The sequence below is a fragment of the Acinonyx jubatus genome, chromosome D1 (genome assembly GCF_027475565.1).
Source record: "Acinonyx jubatus isolate Ajub_Pintada_27869175 chromosome D1, VMU_Ajub_asm_v1.0, whole genome shotgun sequence".
Lineage (NCBI taxonomy): Eukaryota > Metazoa > Chordata > Mammalia > Carnivora > Felidae > Acinonyx > Acinonyx jubatus.
The window spans coordinates 15,409,314-15,434,353 of NC_069390.1; the positions used below are offsets into that span (position 1 = coordinate 15,409,314).

Sequence of the window (25,040 nt, forward strand, 5' to 3'; positions counted from 1 at the left end):
TTTAATGCTTATTTAAAATCGAAGTATAGTTGACACACAATGTTACATTAGTTTGGGGTGTACAGTTATTACATGTGTGTGTGTGTTTAACGTAAAGATAAATCCTACTGAGGGCAAAATAGTTAGATGAGGTCACAGGGAAAGTCGGACCACACACAAAAACATACCAGTTATTAAAGGTAGGCTGAGCTTCCTTAATAACCAAAATAAAAAGGGAAATCTATTACTTACTAGATTTACATTTTCAATATAAGATAAACCATCCTGTTTGGCAGTGTTCTTTCAGTAGAACTTTGATGTGCAACTTACTAATCAAATTGACAGTGTTCCTGGTAGGAGAGCTTGTTGAAGCAATGTTTTTGTAGAACTACTGTCTCTTTGTTCTCACAGGGAGTCCAACCTCCAACACTTGTCAGTACTGGAACTAACAGACTCTGGTGCTGTAACGGGAAATAAGTTTGGTAAGGACTAGTCTGTGCATGCGTTTGATTTTAAATTGGGCTTTTATTGCATATTCATTAAAGTCCTTTGCCACCTTTGCTGAAGAAACATTAGGTAAGCTCTGCTTTCATTTGGGGAGGTTAATAAGCTGGCTGTGACAGGGAGTCCATGAAACCCCGTGAAGCCCAAATCAGGCATAAATTAAGGGCTCCAGTGATTAATTCAACAAAATTATTTTTTAAATTTACTAAGTTCATGGTAGCTTTCATAATCTTGTCTTAATAAAAATTCAAGAGGCGTCATCTCTCATGCTTAAGAACCATTCTGGAGAATTTGTTTTATATTATTTTGGTAAAAAACTTGGAATCTTGGGGCACCTGGCTGGTTTAGTCAGTAGAGCATGTGACTCTTGATCTCAGGATTGTGAGTTCGAGCCCCATGTTGGGTGTAGAGATTATAAATAAATAAACTTTAAAAAACAAAAACAAAAACATGGAATCTTGAGACCATATTTAATGTAAACACTTCCTAAGGAAGATGCTTAGCTGTAGTGAGGTCAGTGAAAAAAAGAAACGAGTGCAATGTTGATTTAAGTGACTTTTTTTTTGCATTTGTATAGTACTGCACACTTTACAAACTGCTTTTATTTATATTGCCATTAATGACACCCATGGTACATTTCATGTTTTGAAATAATAAATGTTCTTTATTACAGATATAACATGAATTGGTAGACTATCTTAATTGAAAATTGATATTACTGTCATAAATTGGTGATTGTCATAATTTTTTTCTTTTCAAGTATCTAGCCCTCAGACAATTGTGGAATTATTCTTCCAAGAAGTTGCAAGAAAATACATCATAGCCCATCTCTTCTCTCAACCAAAGGCACCTCTGAGCCAAACTGGGTTGAATTGGCCTGAGATGATTACTGCAGTTACCAATTATTTATTGCAGCTTCTGTATCCTTTTATTTAAAAGCCAGTTAGAAGGTTTTTTCTGTCTAAATAGTCGAAGACTCTTCTATTCTCCCTGTATAATGAAATTTTTTAATGAGGTTGAGTGCTATTCCCCCAACAAGAAATAATAATATTTACTATCAGATGTCCTAGTTTTTATTTTCCTCAGGAGTTAGCCAGATTTTATTGGTACACAAATATGTAATACTTAGATCTCTTTTACAACATTATACGTGTATCAGGTATTTATTGAATGGCTCTGTACGTCAGGCACTATGTGGTAGATGCTGGGTGTCCCACGGGCATCAAGAGTATGTGCAATACGCCAGAGTTAGAAGTGATCGTCCAGGGATGAAATACGTGCTTTAGCCCCTAGTTAACTGAGGTCTGAGTTAGGTAACTGGCTTTTAGTGTATAGCCTTTAAACTATATTTGTCTTATATTAAGGTTATATAGTTATGTGGAAAGAACATGTGCTCTAACCCCTTCTCTTTACCTTCTTTTTTAAAAATTAAGTCATTACATGGTGTTTGATGCCCAATATGTATATGATTTAAAGTTTTGCCAAAAAAAAAAAAAAAAAAAAACTCCTTATCCAGTGACTAGATGGCCTAGCAATCCTGGTTGTCTCTTTATGGAATGTTTGATGGCCAATTGTCAGTATGTACAGTTGCAGGTGAGTACTGTTGAATACTTCTGGTTTTGTTTTGGTGTTTGTTTTAGTCTTTATTTTTGAGAGAGATAGAGACAGAGTGCAAGTGAGGGAGGAACAGAGAAAGAGAGAAGGAGACACAGAATCCAAAACAGGCTCCAGGCTTAGCTGTCAGCACAGAGCCCGACACGGAGCTCATGAGCCATGAGTTCATGACCTCGGCTGAAGTCGGATGCTTAACCTCCTGAACCACCCAGGTGCCCCAAATATTTCTGGTTTAGTCGTTCTTTTAAAGAATGGGATTTCTGGAATTTTGAATGTTACCTGCATTTTAATTGGCTGATAAAAAGAGCCACAATAATTTAAACTTGACTTCACCAAAACATACTCCAGAAAATCTCCAGAGAGATTTTCTTTATGTACTTCTCTCTTGACATGTCATTCCTAACATTTTTTTCTAGAGTATCTTGGCTTGTTTTTTAATCCTATTAGGCTCTCTTAAAAAAAAAAAAAAAAAAATTATGTTTATTTATTTTTGAGAGAGAGAGAGCAAGCCGGGGAGGGGCAGAGAGAGAGGGAGACACAGAATTTGAAGCAGGCTTCAGGCTTTGAGCTGTCAGCACACAGCCCAACATGGGGCTCGAACCCACAAACTGTGAGATCAAGATCTGAGCTGAAGTTGGACGCTTAACCAACTGAGACACCCAGGTACCCCCTATTAGGTTCTCTTTATAGTAAAACAAACATAACGTTGTCTTTATATAAATCCTTTACAGGATGGGCACCTGGATAGCTCATTCAGTTAGGCAGTCTGACTCTTGGTTTCAGCTCAGGTCATGATCTCATGGTTCCTGGGTTCATGCCCCGAATCGGGCTCCATGCTGGCAGTGCAGAGCCTGCTTGGGCTTTTCTTTCCCTGTCTGCCCCTCTGTTGCTCACGTGCACTTGCTCTCAAAATAAATAAATAGTTGTTTTTTTTTTTTTTTAGTTTTTTTTTTTGTTTGTTTTGTTTTTTGTTTTTAAGTTGTACAGAGTGTGTGCATACAAGCGTGGGAGGGACAGAGAGAGAATCAGGGCTCGAACTCCAGAAACGGGAGATCATCACCTGAGCTGAAACAAGAGTCCGATGCTTAACCAACTGAGGCACCCAGGTGCCCCGATAAATAAACTTTAAAAAAAAATCCTTTACAGGAATCTAGTCATTGAACCAGTAAATAATAAAGTTGGGAAATTGCTGAATTGGAAAAGCATATGTGTGTTTATGTGTGTTGGTATTATTGAGTTTTGTTCACGTTTTTAAAGTGTGTAACTTAATACAAGAATAGATTAACAGAATTAGATTTTAACTTCTGGATGATTTCAGGAAATACTTTTCTGTTGATTGACCACTATCTTTTCTCCCTCTGTGAAGAGCTTGGGGGTGGTTATCGCATTAAATAGCACTTACTTTCTAATCAGAAAGCACCTTTTATGCCTTTCAGGATTATATTCAACTGCTCCATCCCTGGTGTCAAGTCAACATTGGTTCCTGTCGATTTATGCTGGGACGTTGTTACCTGGTTACAGGAGAAGGACAGAAGGTAAATTGTATTCAAATGGTGAACCTACTTCAGTGCAAAGAGGACAGTTAGTCTCCATCTAACTAGGTGAGGGGGGATGGGGTGGCACAGAATCCTCTAAATAAGGATAAAGACAACTAATGCCAGCAAGAGCCATGTGGGGGTTGTTCAGCTTTCTTGTACTTTTGCAAATTAGTTAGAACATAGGAAAACATGAAGAAGAAAACATTAAAATCCTTTTGCCCCAGGATAAATTTTGTAAATGAAATTTATTACTCGATTACTTTGTTTTTATTACATATTTTTTAAATGTTATGCTGCTTTCTTCCCCCATTATGGTAGTTTATCTAATTTGTTCCCTGACATCCTATTAATGTACATTTTCAGACATGCAGGAAAGTTTAAAGACTTATAATAAACAATCATATACTCACCACTCAAATTCTACAAATATTAACATATTAGTATGCTTATATTAATTTTCTTATTAAAGTTTACCTTTTAATAGCATTTAAGTTAAAAAGTGAGATAAAGAAAAATATTAAATAACGTGTCAGAGGGGTGCCTGGGTGGCTCGGTCGGTTGAGCTTCTGACTTTGGCTCAGGTCATAGTCTCACAGTTCGTGAGTTTGAGCCCCGCGTCAGGCTCTGTGCTGACAGCTCAGAGTCTGGAGCCCACTTTGGATTCTGTGTCTCCCTCTCTCTCTGCGCCTCCCAACTTGTGCTCTGTCTCTCAAAAATTAATAAACATTAAAAAAAAAAAAAAAACTTTAAATAACGTGTCAGAATTTAGAATAGCAGAAAATGTAAATATAGTCAACAGTCTTACTTTTTCTTTTTTGGCTTTCCTTTAGCACCTGAACCCGCACCCACCCACCTTAATTGTTAGCACTTAGAATTGAAACAGTCCATTATAAGTCATTTTGTATCCTTTTACTTCTCCAGGCTCTCCAATGCTTCCGCCAGGCAGCATCTGAAGTGGGCAAAGAGGAATTCCTGGATCGCTTGATTCACTCAGAGGATGGGGAGATTGTATCCACCCCCAGGATGCAGTATTATGATAAGGTACATTGTGGCTTGGTTTGGTCTTTCTTACCTGTGTAAAAATGTATCTGAAATAATGGCTTTGGTATTGGGGGAGAAAAATGTGAAAATTAAGTCATTCCCGGGGCACCTGGGTGGCTCAGTCGGTTAAGCATCCGACTTCGGCTCAGTCATGATCTCGCGGTTCATGAGTTCGAGCCCCGCGTTGGGCTCTGTGCTGACCGCTCAAAGCTTGGAGCCTGTTTCAGATTCTGTGTCTCCCTCTCTCTCTCTGACCCTCCCCCGTTCATGCTCTGTCTCTCTCTGTCTCAAAAATAAATAAACGTTAAAAAAAAATTAAGTCATTCCCTGAAATTCCAAAAGAAGAGAAATGAATTTGCCTTGAGAAATTTAAAGAAATGTCTATTTTAATGAAACTGGTAAATGTTTTTAACTTCAGTGAAATTCCCATTGTGATACCATTTTATTAGCCAAGTCATCACTAGAATTTTATTAATATCAGTCTTGCCGATATCTCAAAGAATTAACTTGAATGTTGTATTCAGCCTTAATTTACGATTTGGCCCTCCTCTTCTGGCCTTTTTTGCTCTGGTCACTCAGTTGTTGCAAGGGTGGCCTATTATTATCTCATGCAAGCCAAGCACACAGTCTGCCCTTCAAGACCCTTCTACCTGCTGTTCCCCTTTTTCCAAATAGTCAAACCTCAAGCCCTTGTTTCATTGAGATGTCTGTGCATTTGTCACCACCTCAGGGAGTTCCTCTCTGTCTCCCCGTGTAGAATAGCTGTGGTGCTCGCGGGCTGCGTGCTGACCTGTACCACCCCCCCCCCACGTGCAGATTGAGGCACTGTGAGCAGTCTCTGCCCTTGCCATCCTTTATTATTTTCCTCATAACATTTAACCATGCTTGTTGTCATATTTTGGGTATCTATTTGTTGTTATCTGAGTTCCCCACCAGAAAGTAAAGGCAGGCTTAACTACTTTGTTCATTGCTGGTTAAAGAGATAAAATTCTTTTTTTTTTTTAATGAACTCTACACCCAATGTGGGACTTGAACTCATGACCCCAAGATCAGGAGTCGCGTGCTCTACCGACTGAGCCAGCCAGGCACACCAAGATAAATGAAATAGATTTGTAACTCTTAATAACCTTCCCCATCCTACTAATGGGAAAATTATTTTGAATTCTAAGGATTTTTTTAAGGGTTTTGTTTTGTTTTATTGGGGGGGGGTGGCACACAGATGAATGAGGGGCAGGGAAAGAGAGCATCCCAGGACGGACAGAGGGAGAAAGGGAAAGAGAGAAGTGGGGCTCAGCCAGTGTGGGACTCCAACTCACAAACTGTGAGATCATGACCTGAGCCGAGGTCAGATGCTTAACTACTGAGCCACTCAGGTGCCCCAAGATACGCCTATTTTTTTTCTTAATGATCTCCACACCCAATGTGGGGCTCGAACTCATAACCCTGAGATTAAGAGTTGCATGCTCCACCAACTAAACCAGCCAGGCCCTCTGAATTCTGAGGATTTTTAATCTGAGACTAGATAGATTTGAGGGATTGATAAATCCCCTGAAATTGTGTGCAAAATGTTGCTTGTATTTTTTCTGTGGAGAAGCTCCATAGCTTTCATCAGAAGAAACTTACTGATTCAAAACACATGAAGAATCACTGCTCCAAAAAATGCAAAAAAAAAAAAAAAAAAGACTTAAGAATCACTGCTCTAGTGAACCCCAAAGTGGGCCTTGGGAAGAGAATACTCACAGAAGAATTAAATTAAGATGTGCTAATGTTTAATAGAAAGATCAACCTGGGGCGCCTGGGTGGTTCAGTCAGTTGAGCATCACACTGCCACTCAGGGCATGATCTTGTGGTTCGAGAGTTTAAGCCCCACGTCAGACTTGTTATTTCACTGCTGTCAGTGCAGAGCCTGCTTAGGATCCTCTGTCCCCTTCTCTCTCTGCCCCTCCCTGGCTCATGCGCTCTCTCTCAATAATTAACATTTAAAAATATGTATATAAGGATCAACGCTGGTTGATCCCTGGTGCCCTTATTTGGACCTATTACCAGATGGTCGTTTATCATTTAGTCTCAAAGCAGGTGTCTGAAAGAGTGACGGTGTCACAGCTGGGGTGGGGCACATAGTGGCACCTACACTCCTGTATTTCATTTTAGTAGATTATGTTTGATTGGTTAAATTAATTTGCACATTATATTGCTTAATTTTAATGAAAATCACCTTCACAATTTTTAAAAATTCCTTCAAAAACCTAGATTAAGAAAGTACAAGCAGGGGCACCTGAGTGGCTGGATCAGTTGAGCATCTGACTTCAGCGCAGGTCACGATCTCACATTTTGTGGGTGCGAGCCCCTCATCAGGCTTTCTGCTGGCAACGTGGAGCCTGTTTCAGATTCTGTCTCCCTCGCTCTCTGCCCCTCCCCCCACTCATGCGCTATCAAAATAAACATTTAAAAAAAAAAAGTACAAGCAAATGAGGACAAAATAGGGCTGACACTTCTGCCTTTGATCAGCCATATGGGAAGGTAAAAACAGTGACAGTCTATAATCAGGTTTGATAAGAATCAGCTGATAACAGTTGAACTTCTCAGGAATGCTATTTTAAAATAAATGTACCTTGAAATAAAATTTCAATTTAAGATACTATGAAACCATGAAAAGTATCAAGGTATTAAACATCCTACTTACTTGTGGTGGAGCGTAAATTGGTGTCAACCACTTTGAAAAACTGCCAGTGTCTACTGGCTGCAGTCATTGACATATACCCTCTGACCCAGTAATTCCAGTTCTAGATCTACCCAGAAACATGTACGTATTTACCAAAAGAGATGTGCAGTTACGTTCCAAGCAACGTATTCATAACACTCGTACACTAGAAACCCAAGTGTCCATTGATAGAATGGATCGTTAAATTACGGTATATTCTTTGAATGGAATACAGTATCAGTGAAAGGAACTACTGCATGTAATAACAGATCAGCCTTATAAACGTGTTAAGCAAAATAAGGCAGACACACAAAAGAATTCATACCATAAGATTCTGTTTCATGAAATTAAAAACAAAACCAGTACAAGTCAGTAGTGGCTGGAAGGAGTCACATGGGAGCTTTGGAGTACTGCCATAACACAATTCTTAATTTAGGTGCTTGTTAAATGGATATATTTACTTTGTGAACATTCAATTAGCTACATACCTAGGATTTATGTACATTTCTAAATATGTTCTTTCAGTGGAAAGTATGAAAAACTAAGCACCTGAAAGATAAATGTGTTTTATACTGTTAATAAAAGAATAAGTACTAATAAAGATGATTTTAAACTGTTTTTTATCTTTATCTTCTATACATTTAGTTTTATATGTATGTATTAGACAGTTGTGTGTATATAAGTAAATACATGTGCACAGGTCTAGGAGAGTATGCACATTGGTTTTTTTTAAGATTTTTTTTTAATGTTTATTTTTGACAGAGAGAGAGAGAGAGAGACGGAGCATGAGCAGGGGAGGGGCAGAGAGAGAGGGAGACACAGAATCTGAAGCAGGATCCAGGCTCTGAGCGGTCAGCACAGACCCTGATGCGGGGCTCGAACTCACAGACTGTGAGACCATGACCTGAGCTGAAGTCGGATGCTCAACCGACTGAGCCACCCAGGCGCCCCATGCACAGACATTGTTAATAGGGTGGACAGTCAGATAAGTTTGAAGAGCACTGTTCTGTCTTGTTTTAAAAATGGGTTATGTCAAACATCATTCTCTTTAGGGTTTTATAAGGCTATGGCGGCAATTTATTTATTGGGCTTTAAATTCGTCTATGACCTAAACAGTAGGAAAAGTTAGTGAAATTGCCAACCAATACTTACTGAGAGCCCTAAACACTGAGGATGGAGCTGTGAACAAAAAGATCAATAGGAAATTTTACAGTAAGTGTGTTGATGGTAGAATCTAAAGGAAAGTCTTTTTTTTTATTGTGTTTATTTATTTTAAGTAATCTCTACACCTAACGTGGGTGGCCACCAACTCACAACCCCAAAATCAAGAGTTACATGCTCTTCTAACTGAGCAAGACAGTTCTCCCTGAAGGAAAGTCATAAATATTAACCAAATAGTCCTGTCTTGTAGTCAGTATCTTTGATCTTAACTAGTTGTCTTTCTGATTGTTTTAAATCCTCTTTCAGTTTGAAGTGCACTACCATATTAATTTTCATGGACACTCTCTCTATTTCTCTAGGTTTTGCGTCTACTAGATGTTATTGGTTTGCCTGAGCTGGTTATTCAGTTGGCCATGTCAGCAATAACCGAAGCAGGGGATGATTGGAAAAGTCAGGTAAGAACTAACTGTAATCTAGTTATTTCCCTTTAGATTGGTCCTGGATGTAGTATTTCAATTTCTACTCTTCTTTTCCCCCTATATTTGATATTTAGGCTACTTTAAGGACATGCATTTTCAAACATCATTTGGATTTGGGTCACAATAGCCAAGCATATGAAGCCTTAACCCACATTCCTGATTCCAGCAGGTAGTCAATCCTAGTCTTTTTTTAGAGAAGACAGTTTACCAGCTCTATTTAATTCACTGAGACAGTTTGCCTTCACTCCTTTTTTTGCCTTCTAGGCGGTTAGATTGTCTGCGGCAGCTGGTGGTAGTTCTTTGTGAACGCTCACAGCTACAGGATCTTGTAGAGTTTCCCTATGTGAATCTGCATAATGAGGTAATTTTACGTGTCCACTGCTGACTGGACACAGCTGTGGTGGTTGTTACGCTAGCTGCTTTGAAATCTGATTGCTTCCCCTTCCTTAGGTTGTGGCAATAATTGAATCACGTGCACGAGCCGTGGACCTTATGACTCACAATTACTATGAACTCCTCTATGCCTTTCACATCTATCGCCACAATTACCGAAAAGGTGAGCGGTTGAAGCCGACAGTCTTTGTTGGGGGCAAACTTAGAGTTTAGTCATGTTTACAAAAATACTGTTAGACTTATGTAATTTTTACCTTATTTTTACTATTGAATGAGTGTTCTCTACAAGCATTTGGGGAAATTATATTTAATTACAAGATTGGCTTCACCCCTTTGAAGATTACCAGCTAGACTTAAAGAGATGCACTTATCCCATTCTAGAACATTCTTGAGGTATTTCCAGCGAGATGTCATTCCGTCTATATCTTCTGTCTGATTTTAAGACAAACTAACTTTTTTACTAGAGGCGTCTTGAATTCTTGTGGCTGGTTATGACTTCTTGTGCCAGCTTGCTATTGGCCTTTTCTTATTTTTGTTGATTCTTTTGAAAATAAGTTATGGACATCATTATCTCATGCATAGTTAAGATGTATCCTAAGGACAGTTTCTTATTTAATTTCAATACAATTATTAGATTAAGGAAATACAACTAATTTCATGAATTAAATGTAAATATAATACTATTGGGATTTTTTAAAGTTTATTTTGAGAGAGAGAGCATGCGTGTAAGAAGGGAGAAGGGAGAGAGAGAATCCCAAGCAGGCTCTGCACTCACAGCGCAGAGCCCAATATGGGGCTCAATCTCAGGAACTGTGAGATCATGACCTGAACCGAAATCAAGAGTCAGATTCTCAGCCCACTGAGCCACCCACAGGCCCCTATCATGATTATTTTTATAGCACATTCCTCCTATACCATCCTTACCCCCTGGTCTAGAATCACAATATTTCAGGGCGCCTAGGTGGCTCGGTTGCTTGGGCATCCAACCCTTGATTTCAGCTCAGGTCATGATCTTGCGGTTTGTGAGTTTGAGCCCCACATCTGGCTCTGCAGTGACAGTACAGGGCCTGCTTGGGATTCTCTCTCTCCCTCTCTCTGTCTCTCCCCCACTCTCACTCTGTCAAAATAAATAAACTTAAAAAAAAAAAATAGAATCAGAGGCATCTGGGTGGATTGTCGGTTAAGCGTCTGACTTCAGCTCAGGTCATGGGTTCAAGCCCCACGTCAGGTTCTGTGCTGACAGATCAGAGCCTGGAGTCTCCTTCAAATTCTGTGTCTCCCTCTCTCTCTGCCCCTCTCCCACTCATGTTCTGTCTCTCTCTGCCTCTCAAAAAAAAAAAAAAAAAGGTTAAAAACAGAATCACATATTGCATATTTGTCATGTCTCTTTAGTATCCTTTAATCTGGAGCCCTTCTTTTGGCCTTAATTTGCCCTTGGTGTCATTGATATTTTTGAAGAGTACAAGCCAGTTATTTTTGTAGAATGTATCTTAGTTTGGATTTGTATGATGACTAATGAAGACTCTATCAGAACAGCTAAAATGAGCATAGCATAATGTATAAAGGAGTTGAATCACTGTGTTGTACACCTGAAACTAATGTGGCATTGTGTCCACTATACTTAAATAAAGAGATTTAAAAGAAAAAAAAATTATGGGACACCTGGGTGACTTGGTTAAGCATTGGACTCGATTTCAGCTGAGTTCACGATCTCCCGGGTCAAGGAGATCAACCCCTGCCTGCATCTGGCTCCCTGCATTTGCTGACAGCACAGAACCTGCTTGGGATTCTCTCCCTTCCCCTCTCCCCCTCTCCCCCTCCTCTTCCCCCTGCTCACACAGGCACACACACCCTCTCACTCTTTCTCAAAATAAATAAACATTAAAAAAAATTTGAGCCTTGGAGGCTTAAAAAAAATTAGTCTTTGAGACAGGAAAAAAAAAAAAGAACAGCTAAAATGAAGGGATTACATGTCTATTAGAAGATCTTATTTTACAAGATCACCATTGTGGTCCCCCTTTGGAAATGGTAACATTTTTATACCATTTTCACTCAGAAAACTTTTAATAAGGTTTCTTGCTGATTTTCATTGGCAAGAATAGATGGAAGTAATTTGTAGACATGCTCTTAATTTTCCTAATGGTAAAACATGTGTGTATTACTTATCTCCTTGACCCATACAGAGAAATATAGGTGATTAAGTACCGCTCCCTGTTTGCGTTTATAGTTACAACATCCATTACATCAACTTGGTTAAGACCAGTTTAGCCTGATTAATGTCCAGGTCTTTCTGAAGCAAGGCTTGTTCTTCTAACAAAATGTCTTACATATGGCAGGCACTCAGAAACATTTGTTGGGGAGAAAAAGTCAATTAACTTCAATTTAAATAAAATCGTATAAACTTTAAAACTTGGAATGAAAAATAGTTTCATTTGAAAACTAAAAGATGTTTTTAATGTCCTTTGATTTCTGGAGTCACATGCTGTCTCAGAACAAGGTGTTCCTCAGTATCTCATTCAACCTGTGTAACTAAAGTTTTATAAAAATAATCTGTTCTTGAGCAGAGCATCCAAACATTTCTTGGTCTCATGGTGTGGAATTAGGTAACAATGTGGCTGAAAGTAGCCTTCTAAACTAGTCTTCTGTACTGTCTGGGAATGTAGTATCTAAAAGTCAAAAATCGGGGCACCTGGCTGCCTCAGTTGGTAGAGCTTGGGACTTTTGATGTCAAGATAGTGAGTTATCACAAGCCCCACATTGGATATAGAGATTACTTTCTGAATGAATGAATGAATGAATGTCAGAAATAATATTTACATGATCTTTTTTCTTTTTTTTTATTGTAGTAAAATACATATAAGCTTTACTAACATAACCACTTTTAGTATACGGTAATGCTAAGTGCATTCACATTACATGTAACCAATGTCCAGAACTTTTCATCTTGCAAAATGAAAACACTATACTCATTAAACAACAGCTTCCTATTTCCACTTCCTGCAGCCCTTGGCAACCATCATTCTACTTTCTGTCCATATGAATTTGGCTACTGGAATCATATAGTATTTTGTGTGTGTGACTGGCTTTTTTAAGTTTGTTTATTTTGAGAGAGAGATCAAGTGCAGGAGGGACAGAAGGGGGCAGGGAGGGAGAGAGAAAAATCCCAAGCAGGCTCTGCACTGTCAGTGCGAGTCTGATGTGGGGCTCAAACTCACCAGCTGTGAGAACATGACCTGAGTCAAAGTCGGACACTTAACCAATTCAGCCACCCAGGCACCCCTTTTGACTGGCTTATTTCACTTAGCATAATATCTTCAAGGTTCATCCATATTGTAGCATGTAACTTCTTTTTGAAAAAAAATTTTTTTTAACATTTATTTATTTTTGAGAGACAGAAAGAGACAGAGCATGAGCAGGCGAGGGGCAGAGAGAGACAGGGAGACACAGAATCCGAAACAGGCCCCAGGCTCTGAGCTGTCAGCACAGAGCCCGATGCAGGGCTCGAACCCACCAACTGTGAGATCATGACCTGAGTTGAAGTCAGACACTTAACCGACTGAGCCACCCAGGCGCCCACATGTAACTTCTTTTTAAGACTGAACAATATTTCATTATATATATATATCACATTTTGTTCATCCATCAGTGGATGCTTGGATTGCCATCATCTTTTGGATAATATGAGTAAAGGCTGCTATGAACAAGGGCATACAAATATCTCCTCAAAGCCCTGTTTTCCGTATTTGGACTATATGTCCAGGAGTGAAATTGCTGGATCACAAGGTAATCCCATTTTTAATTTTTTGAGGAACTGCCAATACTGTTTTCCATAGCAGGTACAGCAATTTACATTCCCACCAGCAGTGTAAAGCAGTTTCAGTTTTTCCACATCCTCACCAACACAGGATTGTGTGTGTGTGTGTGTGTGTGTGTGTGTGTGTGTGTGTGTGTGGTTTTTTTTAATGTTTGTTTATTTTTGAGGGAAAGACAAAGCATGAGCAAGGGAGGGGCAGAGAGTGAGGGACACACAGAATCCGAAGCAGGCTCCAGGCTCTGAGCGGTCAGCTCAGAGCCCAACGCAGGGCTTGAACTCACGGACCGTGAGATCATGACCTGAGCTGAAGTTGGACACTCAGCCGACTGAGCCACCCAGATACCCCAGGATTTTTTGGGGTTTTAAGTTAAACTCAATCCTGTTTTAAATTTTATTATTTGATTAGTATAACAGATTCTCTAAAACACATTTTTTTAATATTTTATTTTTTAAGTAATCTCTACACCCAACATGGGGCTTGAATTTACAACCCCAGGATTAAGAGTCACATACTCTTCGGGCAGAGCCAGTCAGGCGCCCGTCTAAAACACGTTTTTGAAGTTCTGATGTCTGACTTATTATTGCCTCCTAGCTGGTACAGTGATGTTTGAGTATGGAATGCGTCTTGGCAGAGAAGTTCGAACTCTGCGGGGACTTGAGAAGCAAGGCAACTGTTACTTGGCCGCTGTTAACTGTTTACGACTTATTCGTCCAGAATACGCGTGGATCGTCCACCCAGCATCTGGTGCAGTGGTATGAAAACTTTCCATCTTGGAGTTTGGAGATCATTTGGCTTATTAGCGTTGGTCCTTTTGAAACTGGTTTGGTCCTTTAGAAAACATCACCTCATTTTGCTTCATTTAAAATTTCTGCTGGGATATTTGTGAACTTACCTATTTTTGCAACAATTCGGTTCTGTATTACTACCCCTTTAGTTCTCAAGTTTAGAATTATTATAGGAAGAAGTATTGCAGTGTGGTTTTGGAATTAGACCTAACTTCAAGCAGATTACTTAATGTTTTGGTGTCCAGTTACCCTTTTGCATAAAATAGGGATGATGATGATGATGTCTACCTTGTAGGATTTGGGGGGTGTTAAATGAGATCATTCATGTAGATTGCTTAGAACAGTGACAGTGCCTGACCTGCAAAAAGTGCTCAGCAAATGGTCACTGCTTCTATTTCAGTCATTTTTGTTAATTAAATCTACAATTACTGTTTTAAAGAATGTGCACTTTGAGTTTTTCTTGTCATGCTGATGGGGTCATATATGCACAGCTACTTGTGCTGTGTATAGTTCCTGCATTTACTAGGCTGTTTCCTGGGGTTAGGGCTGGAGAATATAACTCTGGAACCAAGGAAAGTCAAGTCATTTATATGGGGGTTAAATCCATGTCCTTAGACCCAATAACATGTTAGAGCTAAGTTGGCCAACTTGGCAAACAACTCCTGTGTCTGATAGTTACAGTACCTTTGTAAGAAGAGCTGTGCTGGTTGAAATAAACATAATTTATGTGGAGAGAATTTAAGCATGAGAGCTCTGGATCAGTTAATGATCTCAAAATACAGCTGACCCTTGAACAACACAAGTTTGAACTATACAAGTCCACTTATACACAGCTTTTGTTAGTAAATACAATAACGTAAATGTATTTTCTCATGATTTTTTTGATTTGCTCCAGCTCATTTCATTGTAAAAATATAGTACATAGTACAGATAACATACAAAATCTATGTTAGTCGACTGTTTATGTTATTGGTAAGGCTTCTGGTCATCAGTAGGCTATTAAGTTTTGGGGCGAGTCAGAAGTTATATGCAGATTTTCAACTGTACAGGGGTTTGGCGTCCAACCCCCACATTGTTCAAGTGTCAACTGTACTAACTTTTCACATTTAAGCACTTGTTTTCTCTTTACAGTGTGATCGCCCTGGCGCGTCCCCTAAGAGGAATCATGATGGAGAATGCACAGCTGCTCCAAGTGAGTTGGACATCTCCCGCGGATTCTTTGCTGGACAATAATTATATTGTTATGTTACAGTATTATTTGTATTAAATGTGTGTTTTTGTATAGTAGTTGTAAATTATGTACAGTACTGTAAAAATATTGTGAAGTTCCTTCTTTTACCTTATTTTCAAGATTTTAATCTGCTAGAAGTTGGCTGGCAGCTCTTGGAAAACTTCGTATGGCTGCACAAGAAATGAAGATGCTCGAAAGAGAGTGCTTGTTTTTGTTGCTTGCTGTATTTGAATCAGCTTAGTGTCAAACTTGTTTTATCGGGCTCCTTGCCTATTACCATGGAGGCATTGTATTGCTTCTTATTTTTTTTAATTTTTTTTTTCAACGTTTTATTTTATTTTTGGGACAGAGAGAGACAGAGTGTGAACGGGGGAGGGGCAGAGAGAGAGGGAGACACAGAATCGGAAACAGGCTCCAGGCTCTGAGCCATCAGCCCAGAGCCCGACGCGGGGCTCGAACTCACGGACCGCGAGATCGTGACCTGGCTGAAGTCCGACGCTTAACCGACTGCGCCACCCAGGCGGGCATTGTATTGCTTCTTAAAAAGCCTGGGCTCCAGAGTTGGACACACCTGGTTATAATTCTGCCTTTCTCACTGTGGGCATGTTCCTTTCATACTGATGTAGATAACTGCATCTCAGGGTTGTAAGAGTTAAAGGAAATTCTGTGGAAAGTACCTTGTAAGCATCTTCTCAACTGCAGCTGTTATTTGAGTACTTTGATTTGGCTCAGCTGCATGCTGGACACGGCTATTGCTTTATTTTTATTTTTAATTTTTTTTTTCTAACGTTTATTTATTTTTGAGACAGAGAGAGAGACAAAGCATGAACGGGGGAGGGTCAGAGAGAGGGAGACACAGAATCCGAAACAGGCTCCAGGCTCTGAGCTGTCAGCACAGAGCCCGACGCGTGGCTCGAACTCACGGACCACGAGATCATGACCTGAGCCGAAGTTGGCCGCTTAACCAACTGAGCCACCCAGGCGCCCCCTGTTGCTTTATTTTTAAGTTCACTTTTATGGAGCCCTGTGTTTTCCCTCTAGTGCCTTTGGAATTGACACTGAATTCATGTTTAGTGGAAATTGATAGACTGAGTTAATAGGCACTGATGAGACACACTTCCTTTGTACTTTGGGAATTGAAAACATTTTTCTTTGGCTTCTAGCCAATCGGCAGATTGAAATTCTGGAACTGGGAGACCTGGAAAAAGAGTGTTCCTTGGCCCGAATCCGCCTCACTCTGGCTCAGCATGACCCGTCAGCAGTTGCAGTTGCAGGTAGGAATGAGGCATTCTGGGAGCACTGGCAGCATGCTTCGCTTCAGGCCGGGCGGTGGACACAGTAGGCTAGACTGGCCAGAGCCTCTCACTCTTCCTCTGAGATGCTCATACCAGGGGCGGCTTTGGGGCTTTGGGTCATCCACATACACCATTGTTTGCAGTAAAAAGCTCTTTTCCATTTTCACAGGAAGTTCATCAGCAGAGGAGATGGTCTCTCTCTTGGTTCAGGCTGGCCTTTTTGACACTGCCATATCCCTCTGTCAGACTTTTAAGCTTCCCTTGACGCCAGTCTTTGAGGGACTTGCTTTCAAGTATGTATGAAATTGTCTTTCCATGGTCTTCATTTTCTTTCTTTCTTTTTTTTTAACGTTTATTTTTGAGAGAGAATGAGTTGGGGAGGGGCAAAGAGAGAGGGGGACAGAGGATCTGAAGCAGGCTGCACACTGTCAGCACAGTACCTAAGCCAGTAGTGCTTTAAAGAAATGCTTTTGTCTAGTCTACCACAGTGATTTTTATAATTTCTTTTAATTATGATTTTTTTTAATCTTGATTTATAGCTTCTCTTGAGAACTCAAAAAACCTGGCATTCCTAGGCCTACATTCCCACAGGACAGTAGATAATGTGGCGTCAACAGTGGGGTCCATTTTAGAAAAGGCATGTATTCAATCCTTTAGGCCCCTGTAAGCATTATTAAAAAGTACTTTTTATTGAAGTAACCTTGTACCTAAATATTAGTCAAGTAGTTTGTGAATTGGAAATATTTTTTAAGCTTTCAGAATTTTTCCCTTGGAAGTAAATTCTCTCTTAACACTTACCAATGGCCTTGTGGGTCCTCCAGTTATGTGGCTGTAAGGAGAGGAAAGAGCCCGTATTCTTCAGTAGTGAATTCAGCAGCAGACCAGAGCTAAAGTTATCACCTTATCTCTAGTTTTGGTAACAAAATAATGTGATTGTTTTCAGCAGATTAGTTTATGGCGTGTGGAACCATTTTCGTTGCAGATGCATCAAGTTGCAGTTAGGGGGCGAGGCAGCCCAAGCAGAAGCCTGGTCCTGGCTAGCAGCCAATCAGCTCTCATCAGTCATCACCACTAAGGAGTCCAGGTACAGCTCTAGTGCTCCTCTGCCCCAAAGGGCTTACCTTCCAAACACTTCCCCTAGTGCCCAATTCATGTCTACCTGAATGCACTTCAGTTTCTTTAGAATCCTTCTCTAACCCTAACCCTCAGTAAAATTCCCTTCCTTGAATCGCATTTACAATTTGTATTACACAACTTTAGAATTGGGGCATTTAACGATTTGGCAGTCCTCTGACATTAGTTTTCAACCCCTAAATTAGCATACCAATATCACTACTAAAATACAGATCTATTGCCCTCATTTTCTAAAGCAGAACTTCTGCATGATTCTAATGCTTGATCGGGTTTGGAAACAGTGATGTGAGCCTATTTCCTTGTTTTAGAAATCCGTGACAAAGAAGTTAAATGAATTGTGTAGTTGAGTAAAGATGTGATTAGTGGGAGAGATACAATCCATGTCATTTGGTTTCTAGTACTACCCCTAAGTCACATTGACCCTAATGATATTAGTTGCCATGTAGTTATATTTTCAGTTCAGTTGTGAGCTTCTAAAGATTTTTTTTTCTCCTTGTAAATAGATGCTTTGAATGGCGCTGTAAATATCTGTTAAGAATCTGGAACTCATTAGTCCTTTCTGCTTTTATCAAGTGCTACAGATGAAGCATGGAGACTATTATCAACTTATCTGGAAAGGTACAAAGTTCGGAATAACTTATATCACCACTGTGTAATCAACAAGCTCTTGTCTCATGGAGTACCTCTACCTAATTGGCTAATAAACAGTTACAAGGTAAGTGGTATCTTAACTCGTATAGAGTAAGAAGCTGGTCGTTATCAGTATGAATAACTTCATAAGATGATTAAAAAGTAGAGGTGATAATTTATGGAAACATACTGACATATACTTTGGGCAACTTCTTAAAGTTAGCTAAAAACACTAAGAACAGCTGAACTTGAATTCTGTATGAAGTACTGGGTGTTTAGAATTAAAGTTCTACAGGTTAGTGATTAAGTTCATGCCTGCTTGTGTGCTCAACTGAACAATGACTATATGCATGACACAGTATTTACTGTTCATTACGCAAAAAATTCACAGGAGTGAGTGGAGTTGTTTTCAAAACTGCAGCAGGGTTTGAGTTTTATCAAAATTGGGTTTTTGGAATGCCTGCATCAGAATTATTTGGGTAGTGGGCTTCTTCAAAATACAGATTCCTGAGCCCCATTCCAGACTTAGAGAATCAGGTTATCTGGAGCCAGGATCTGGGATCTATATTTTAACAAGCTCCTAATTTGAAATAATGCATGCTTAAGTGTGAAAGCTATATCTGAAATACATAAAGTGGAATAGGGAAAGAGAGAAGGTAATGCTTAAAATCAGGAAAACTGATCTTTTTTTTTCTTTTTGGGTTTTGTTGTTGTTGTTAAATTAGAAAGTAGAAAAGCAGCTAAGATGATGAAAGTTACAAATGTGATCATATCAGAATATGGAAAGCATAATTACATAGTTAGTAGAGCCCTTCCAAACTGAGGTTGTTTTCACTTTTGTTTCACCCTGAGTTGAAAAGATTTAATTCAGGTACTGAAAGTTGGTAATTCTTTTAACTTCTTTTGCATTTGTCATTCATATATTTCTGGGAATTAACGTGAATATATCATCTCTTCAGTACTCAGCATTTCTGAGAAGGTTTGTTGACTTTTACTACTACTGTGGACACTGAAGTAGAAAAATAATAAAATGTGTCTTAGATTACAAAACAGGGCAGGAAGACCACTTAACAGATAAAGTCTTACAAGGTACCCAGAAGTAATTGGGCTCTAAGGAATCCAACCCTTGTCCCAGGATAAGTAAACCAAGATGCTCATTTATTTATATTGAGAAGTATAAATCCCAGGGAATTAGACACTCTGCATCCTTTGGTCACTGCCCAGGTAAGATGGAAATAGGTAGATGTTCTTAATCTCTGACTCTTTACAGAAGGTCGATGCCGCTGAGTTGCTCCGTTTGTACTTAAATTATGACCTTTTAGAAGAAGCTGTGGATTTGGTTTCAGAATATGTAGATGCTGTATTGGGGAAAGGACATCAGTACTTTGGAATTGAGGTAGGCGGCATGCATACGTGTTTCTGTATTATCACTCTAAAAAAGTCAGGATGTGAAAGTAGATTGAGCTATAGAATAGTGGATTTACCCTTTACTATTTGTAGTTACACGATTAGTTATTTCGTTTTTGTTGTTTTTTAAGATTTTATTTTTCGGGTGCCTGGGTGGCTGAGTCAGTTGAGTGTCCAACTCCTGATTTCAGTTCATTTCATGATTTGACAGTTCATGGGATCGAGCCTCCCATCAGCTCTGAGCTGCCAGCTTGGGATTCTCTCTCTCTCTCTCTCTCTCTCTGTCTCTCTGACCCTCACCCACTTGCATGCATTTGCACACTCTCTGTCTCAAAATAAAGAAACTTTAAGAAAAAAAAAAAGTGGGTTTTTTTTTAATTTTTTTTTTTTAACGTTTATTTATTTTTGACACAGAGCATGAACAGGGGAGGAGCAGAGAGAGAGGGAGACACAGAATCTGAAACAGGCTCCAGGCTCTGAACTGTCAGCACAGAGCCCGACGCGGGGCTCGAACTCACGGACCGTGAGATCATGACCTGAGCCGAAGTCGGACGCTTAACTGACAAAGCTACCCAGGCGCCCCAAAAAAGGTTTTATTTTTAAGTAATGTTTACACCCAGCATGGGGCTCAACTCACAACCCCAAGATTAAGAGTTGCATGCTTCACCAACTGAGCCAGCCAGGAGTCCTCACGACTAGTTTTCCTTATAATCAGGAACTGGCACTGTAGGATTTCCCAGTTTCCTGTTTATAAAATGGAAATACATTTCATTTTTCTCCATCAAAGGAACGTAGCTTTAGTTAGTATTTAGAGGAAAGAGGTAATTAAGAACAAAATGCTATTTTCTGTGTTCCAAAACTGTGCTGAATTTCTGCAAGTGTTTTCTCGTTTAATCCTTACAGCCACCTATGGGAGATTGTTTTGCCCCCCCCCCCTTTTTTTTAAACCCACAAAGAAACAGAGGTTCAAAGGTTAAGTAAGTTGCCAAAGCTCACACAGATGGTAAATGGAAGAGCCAGGTCTAAAATCTGGGTCTACAAAGCCAAGCTCTTAAACTCTCAGAAAAGTATTCAGAACTTTGAAAGGTGAGCTTTCCTTTTCCAAACTTTTCTTTCCAGTTAATTTGAATCTATATTTCAGACTGCAAATAGAAGCATTCATTGACAATTTAGAGTTTTATTGAGTGTATTTTTCCTTGATAGGCCTTAGGGTTACTTTAAGATAAGAGGTGAATTTAAAAATACATTTGGGGGCGCCTGGGTAACTCAGTTGGCTAAGCATCCAACGTTGGCTCAAGTCATGATCTCATGGTTTGTGGGTTGGAGCCCTGCGTCGGGCTCCATGCTGACAGCTCAGAGCCTGGAGCCTACTTCAGAATCTGTCTTTCCCTCTCTCTCTCCCTCCCTTCCTCCCTCTCTCTCTCTCTCTCTCTCTCTCTCTCTCTCAAAAAAAAAAATTTAAAAAATAAAACATTAAAAAAATTTTTACATACATTTGATTTCACTAAGAAAAGGACAAGTTTCCCAGTTGAAAAGAGAAGCGAGGGGGTGGGGGTGGTACAAATGTGTGTCTGTGTACATGTACATACATACACACACAATTTCTTACTGTGAAAAAAAATTACTAGTTTATGTTGTCCAAACCTATGAAACTACCCAGAAGAAATGGTCCACTTTTGAGATTTTCTTCAAATAGAAGATATTTTTCTTTCCAGTTTCCATTGTCTGCAACAGCTCCAATGGTGTGGCTCCCATACTCTTCTATTGACCAGCTTCTCCAGGCTCTGGGAGAGAACAGTGCCAACAGTCACAACATTGCTGTAAGTCAGTCCTTTCATGAGGCGGGGCAGGTGTCTTTTATAAGCCCTTGCACTAGCACTCCCACCTGAAGCTGGCTCTTCAGCTCTCAAGGATTAAGGGGAGAACAGAAAACATTTGTTGCCCTTAACATGCTGCTCCAATCTCTTTATAAAATGATTAGTTAAATCACATGTAGCCTCTCCGGTTCTGAGAAGATAGCCAGTAATGCATTTATTAAAATACTGGTGTGATTTGCATGTTTAGAAAATTCATTAGAACAGGAGTGGGATAGTGTGTGTGAACAGTGGAATCCAATTTTATCAGTAGAATCACAGAACAGACTCCGGTACTGAATGTTGAGTAAGGGAAGCAGAGTGGCGGACATCTTCATTAGGGGGAAGCTAGTTGGTGAAGTCAAAGTGATGACTAACTTCAGTCTTTTTTTAGTCCTTGACCTATTCTGTAACGATTCCCTTCTTTGCTCCTCCAGCTGTCCCAGAAAATACTTGACAAATTGGAGGACTACCAGCAAAAAGTTGATAAAGCAACACGAGATTTATTATATCGTCGGAACTTGTGATCTGGATGATTGCCTAGCTTTTGTAACCGCTTGGTGCCTCTTAGGGCTTAAGACTTTACCCTACAGGAACCCTGGATTCCAGGACAATTTTTATACCTGCAAATGGTGTGTGCAACATCGAGTCTGCATCCTGCACAAGAGAAGAGGGCAGATGAGTCACAGAACCTGTGCTTGCTGGCGGTGCTAACACACAATTTCTGGTTCTCAACCTTGGTCTCAAACAGCTGCTTTTGTATATGATTCACAAGCTTTTTTAGAGTTTCTATTTTTTTAAACAACCGAAGACATTCTTTATCTGCAAATTGAAACCCACCCTCACTTGCCACAGTAGCTGATGGTGGTGGTTGGTTGTGGCCAACCACTGGACGCAGCCACTACAGACCCTTTCATTCTTCCTGCCACTGTCTGTATTTCAGTGGAATTATTTTGGTCCAGAACTGACATGTATTTTCTGTATTGCAAACAGAGGCTAATGATTTTGCATACTCTTTTCATTATTTATTGTGGAGTTTTTGTATGATCTTCAATAAACTATTAAATAACTTGCCTAAATTAAACCTAAAATGATGATCAGCTGTGAAAGAAGCTGATTTTGAATCTGGTTCTGAGGCTAAAGTTGAGTAAACTCTTAGCTAAGAAAAAAATAGGGGATTTTACCTACAAAAGTAACCAATTTTCAAGGTAAATTCTGTTAACTTCTATGATTTATGATAATCAAGCCGGACTTGATCATACAACTTGTCTAATAATGTATTGGACCAAAATATAAACTTTCCTGGTCGGATTCAGAGTATTCATGTCCACAGATTTGGGGGGATCATGAAAAGTAAAATCTTGGATTTTATTCTGTATATTAAAATGTATCTTTTAAGGAAATGATCTGTATATTACTTGCTTGTATGCCCTTTGACCTCTCTTGAGTTTTTCATAAGCCTTTAATTTTTATACTATCAATACCATAATTACATTATATATTTTAAATAACAATGTGAGCTTCACTGTGGTACTGTTATTGGTAGATAATGAGATGTATGGCTCTTTTTTCATTTTAGCTCTGCCAAGATTAATGTGAAGTGTGATGTAATTGGGACTGGGAGAGCCCTTGCCCTGCCAGAGCTTCATAAACCCGTGTGGCTCCCAAGTATAGCAAGAAATACACATATATAACCAAATATACACATACAAAACCAAAAGAAAGGTTTCACAGAATATGTATTTGTCGCTGTGTAACCTGACACTTTCATGAATGACTAATGGATCATAAGCCACAGTCTGAAAAAATCAAATCCTCTTGTAGCCATTTTGGAGAACAGGAAGTAACTTGAAACTGACCCTGTTCCAGAAATTTAGCTACCTGTGTTGCTCATCAGAGCAATAGCTTCCATGGTGGCAGTTCACAAGACCCTGACCAGTTTTTCCTGTTGTCAGTATTTTGGTTCAAGACCCCACCCATGCTGGAGAAAACCCAGCTCTTCTGTCCTTTTCCTTTCTTTCTTTCTTTCTTTTTTTTTTTTAATGTTTATTTATTTTGGGGAGAGAGCACGGCTGGGGGGATGGGGCAGAAAGAGAGGGAGAAATGGAGAATCCCAAGTAGGTTCCACACTGTCAGCACAGAGCCCAACACAAGGCTCAAACTCACAAACAGAGCATGACCTGAGCCAAAATCAAGAGTTGGATGCTTAACCGACTGAGCCACCCAGGCACCCCTCTTCTATTTTCTCCCACCTTCTTCACTTTGGTTTCCAACCAGAACAGACGATGGAAATTCTTTCACTTCACTTTTCTCTCCACTTTAGTTCTGCATTTTTGTTTTCCTGGACTATGTGATGTTTTCATAGTCCATTATTATTATTCCTTGCATCGTTATTCCTTGGTTTTCCCACGCCAAAAATTTCTGATTACAAAATGTTACTAAAAGAGTTCCTCCTGGGGAGCCTGAGTGGCTCAGTCATTAAGCATCCAGCTCTTGGTTTTGGCTCAGGTCATGATCTCACTCATGGTTTGTGAGTTTGAGCCCCACGTTGGGCTCCACACTGTCAGTGCTTGACATTTTCTCTCTCCACTGCTCGCTCGCTCTCTCTCAAAACTTAAAAAACAAAAGCTCCCTCTTAACGGGCACATAGCTAGCTCAGTCAGGGGAGACACAACTCTTGATATCAGGGGATATCAGGGTTGTGAGTTTGAGCCTCACGTTGGGTGTAGAGATTACACTAAAATGATATCCTGAAAGAAAAAAAAAAAAAGCTGCCTCCTGTGCTCACTTCTGCAGCACATATACTGAAAATTGGAATACAGGATACAGGGGCACCTGGATGGCTCAGTCAGTTAAACGTCCAACTTCAGGTCATGATCTCATGTTTCATGGGTGTCAACACAGAGCCTGCTTCAGATCCTCTGTCCTCCCCTCTCTGCCTCTTCCCTGCTGGTTCTCTCTCTATCAAAATACATGAATAAACTTAAAAGCCACCTAGATGGCTCAGTCGGTTGGGCGTCCGACTTCGGCTTAGGTCATGAGCTCATGGTTCGCGGGTTCAAGCCCCGCGTCGGGCTCTGTGCTGACAGCTCAGAGCCTGGATTCTGCTTCTGATTCTGTGTCTCCCTCTCTCTCTGCCCCTCCCCACTCATGCTCTGTCTCTCTCTGTCTCAGAAATAAATAAACAAAAAAAAAAAAAAAATTGGAACAATACAGAGATCAGCATGGCCCCTATGCAAGGATGACACAAATTCGCCAAGTATTCCATTAAAAAAGAAAAAAAAACAACTCCCCCCTTTTTAGTACTTAACTGCCATTAAATAAAGATAAGACTCTCAAAGGGAAATTTTATCATTCTTCATGTAACAAGGTGTAACTGATAAGGTCCCTACCTTAACAGCCTGTGACAATAAAATATTTCCTGTGGATAATACAATTGATGATACACATGAGGTTCATATTGACCATTCTTACCAAGTT

General features: G+C 39.8%; 1 protein-coding gene across 1 annotated transcript in view; it reads left to right on the plus strand.

Moving 5' to 3' along the window:
• NUP160 (nucleoporin 160) overlaps positions 1–23,074 on the plus strand; it is a 50,931-nt gene extending 27,857 nt beyond the window's left edge. Inside the window, exons 19-36 of the mRNA XM_015075615.3 lie at positions 391–461; positions 1,244–1,403; positions 2,007–2,076; positions 3,534–3,632; positions 4,557–4,676; positions 8,898–8,993; positions 9,092–9,186; positions 9,282–9,378; positions 9,468–9,573; positions 13,817–13,977; positions 15,142–15,202; positions 16,405–16,515; positions 16,706–16,829; positions 17,519–17,620; positions 18,244–18,385; positions 19,571–19,696; positions 21,423–21,527; positions 21,998–23,074. Of these exons, the coding sequence (XP_014931101.3) occupies positions 391–461; positions 1,244–1,403; positions 2,007–2,076; positions 3,534–3,632; positions 4,557–4,676; positions 8,898–8,993; positions 9,092–9,186; positions 9,282–9,378; positions 9,468–9,573; positions 13,817–13,977; positions 15,142–15,202; positions 16,405–16,515; positions 16,706–16,829; positions 17,519–17,620; positions 18,244–18,385; positions 19,571–19,696; positions 21,423–21,527; positions 21,998–22,087 (1,936 nt within the window). The 3' untranslated portion in view covers positions 22,088–23,074. The remainder of the gene's footprint in view (positions 1–390; positions 462–1,243; positions 1,404–2,006; positions 2,077–3,533; positions 3,633–4,556; positions 4,677–8,897; positions 8,994–9,091; positions 9,187–9,281; positions 9,379–9,467; positions 9,574–13,816; positions 13,978–15,141; positions 15,203–16,404; positions 16,516–16,705; positions 16,830–17,518; positions 17,621–18,243; positions 18,386–19,570; positions 19,697–21,422; positions 21,528–21,997) is intronic.
• The last annotated feature ends 1,966 nt before the right edge of the window (positions 23,075–25,040 follow it).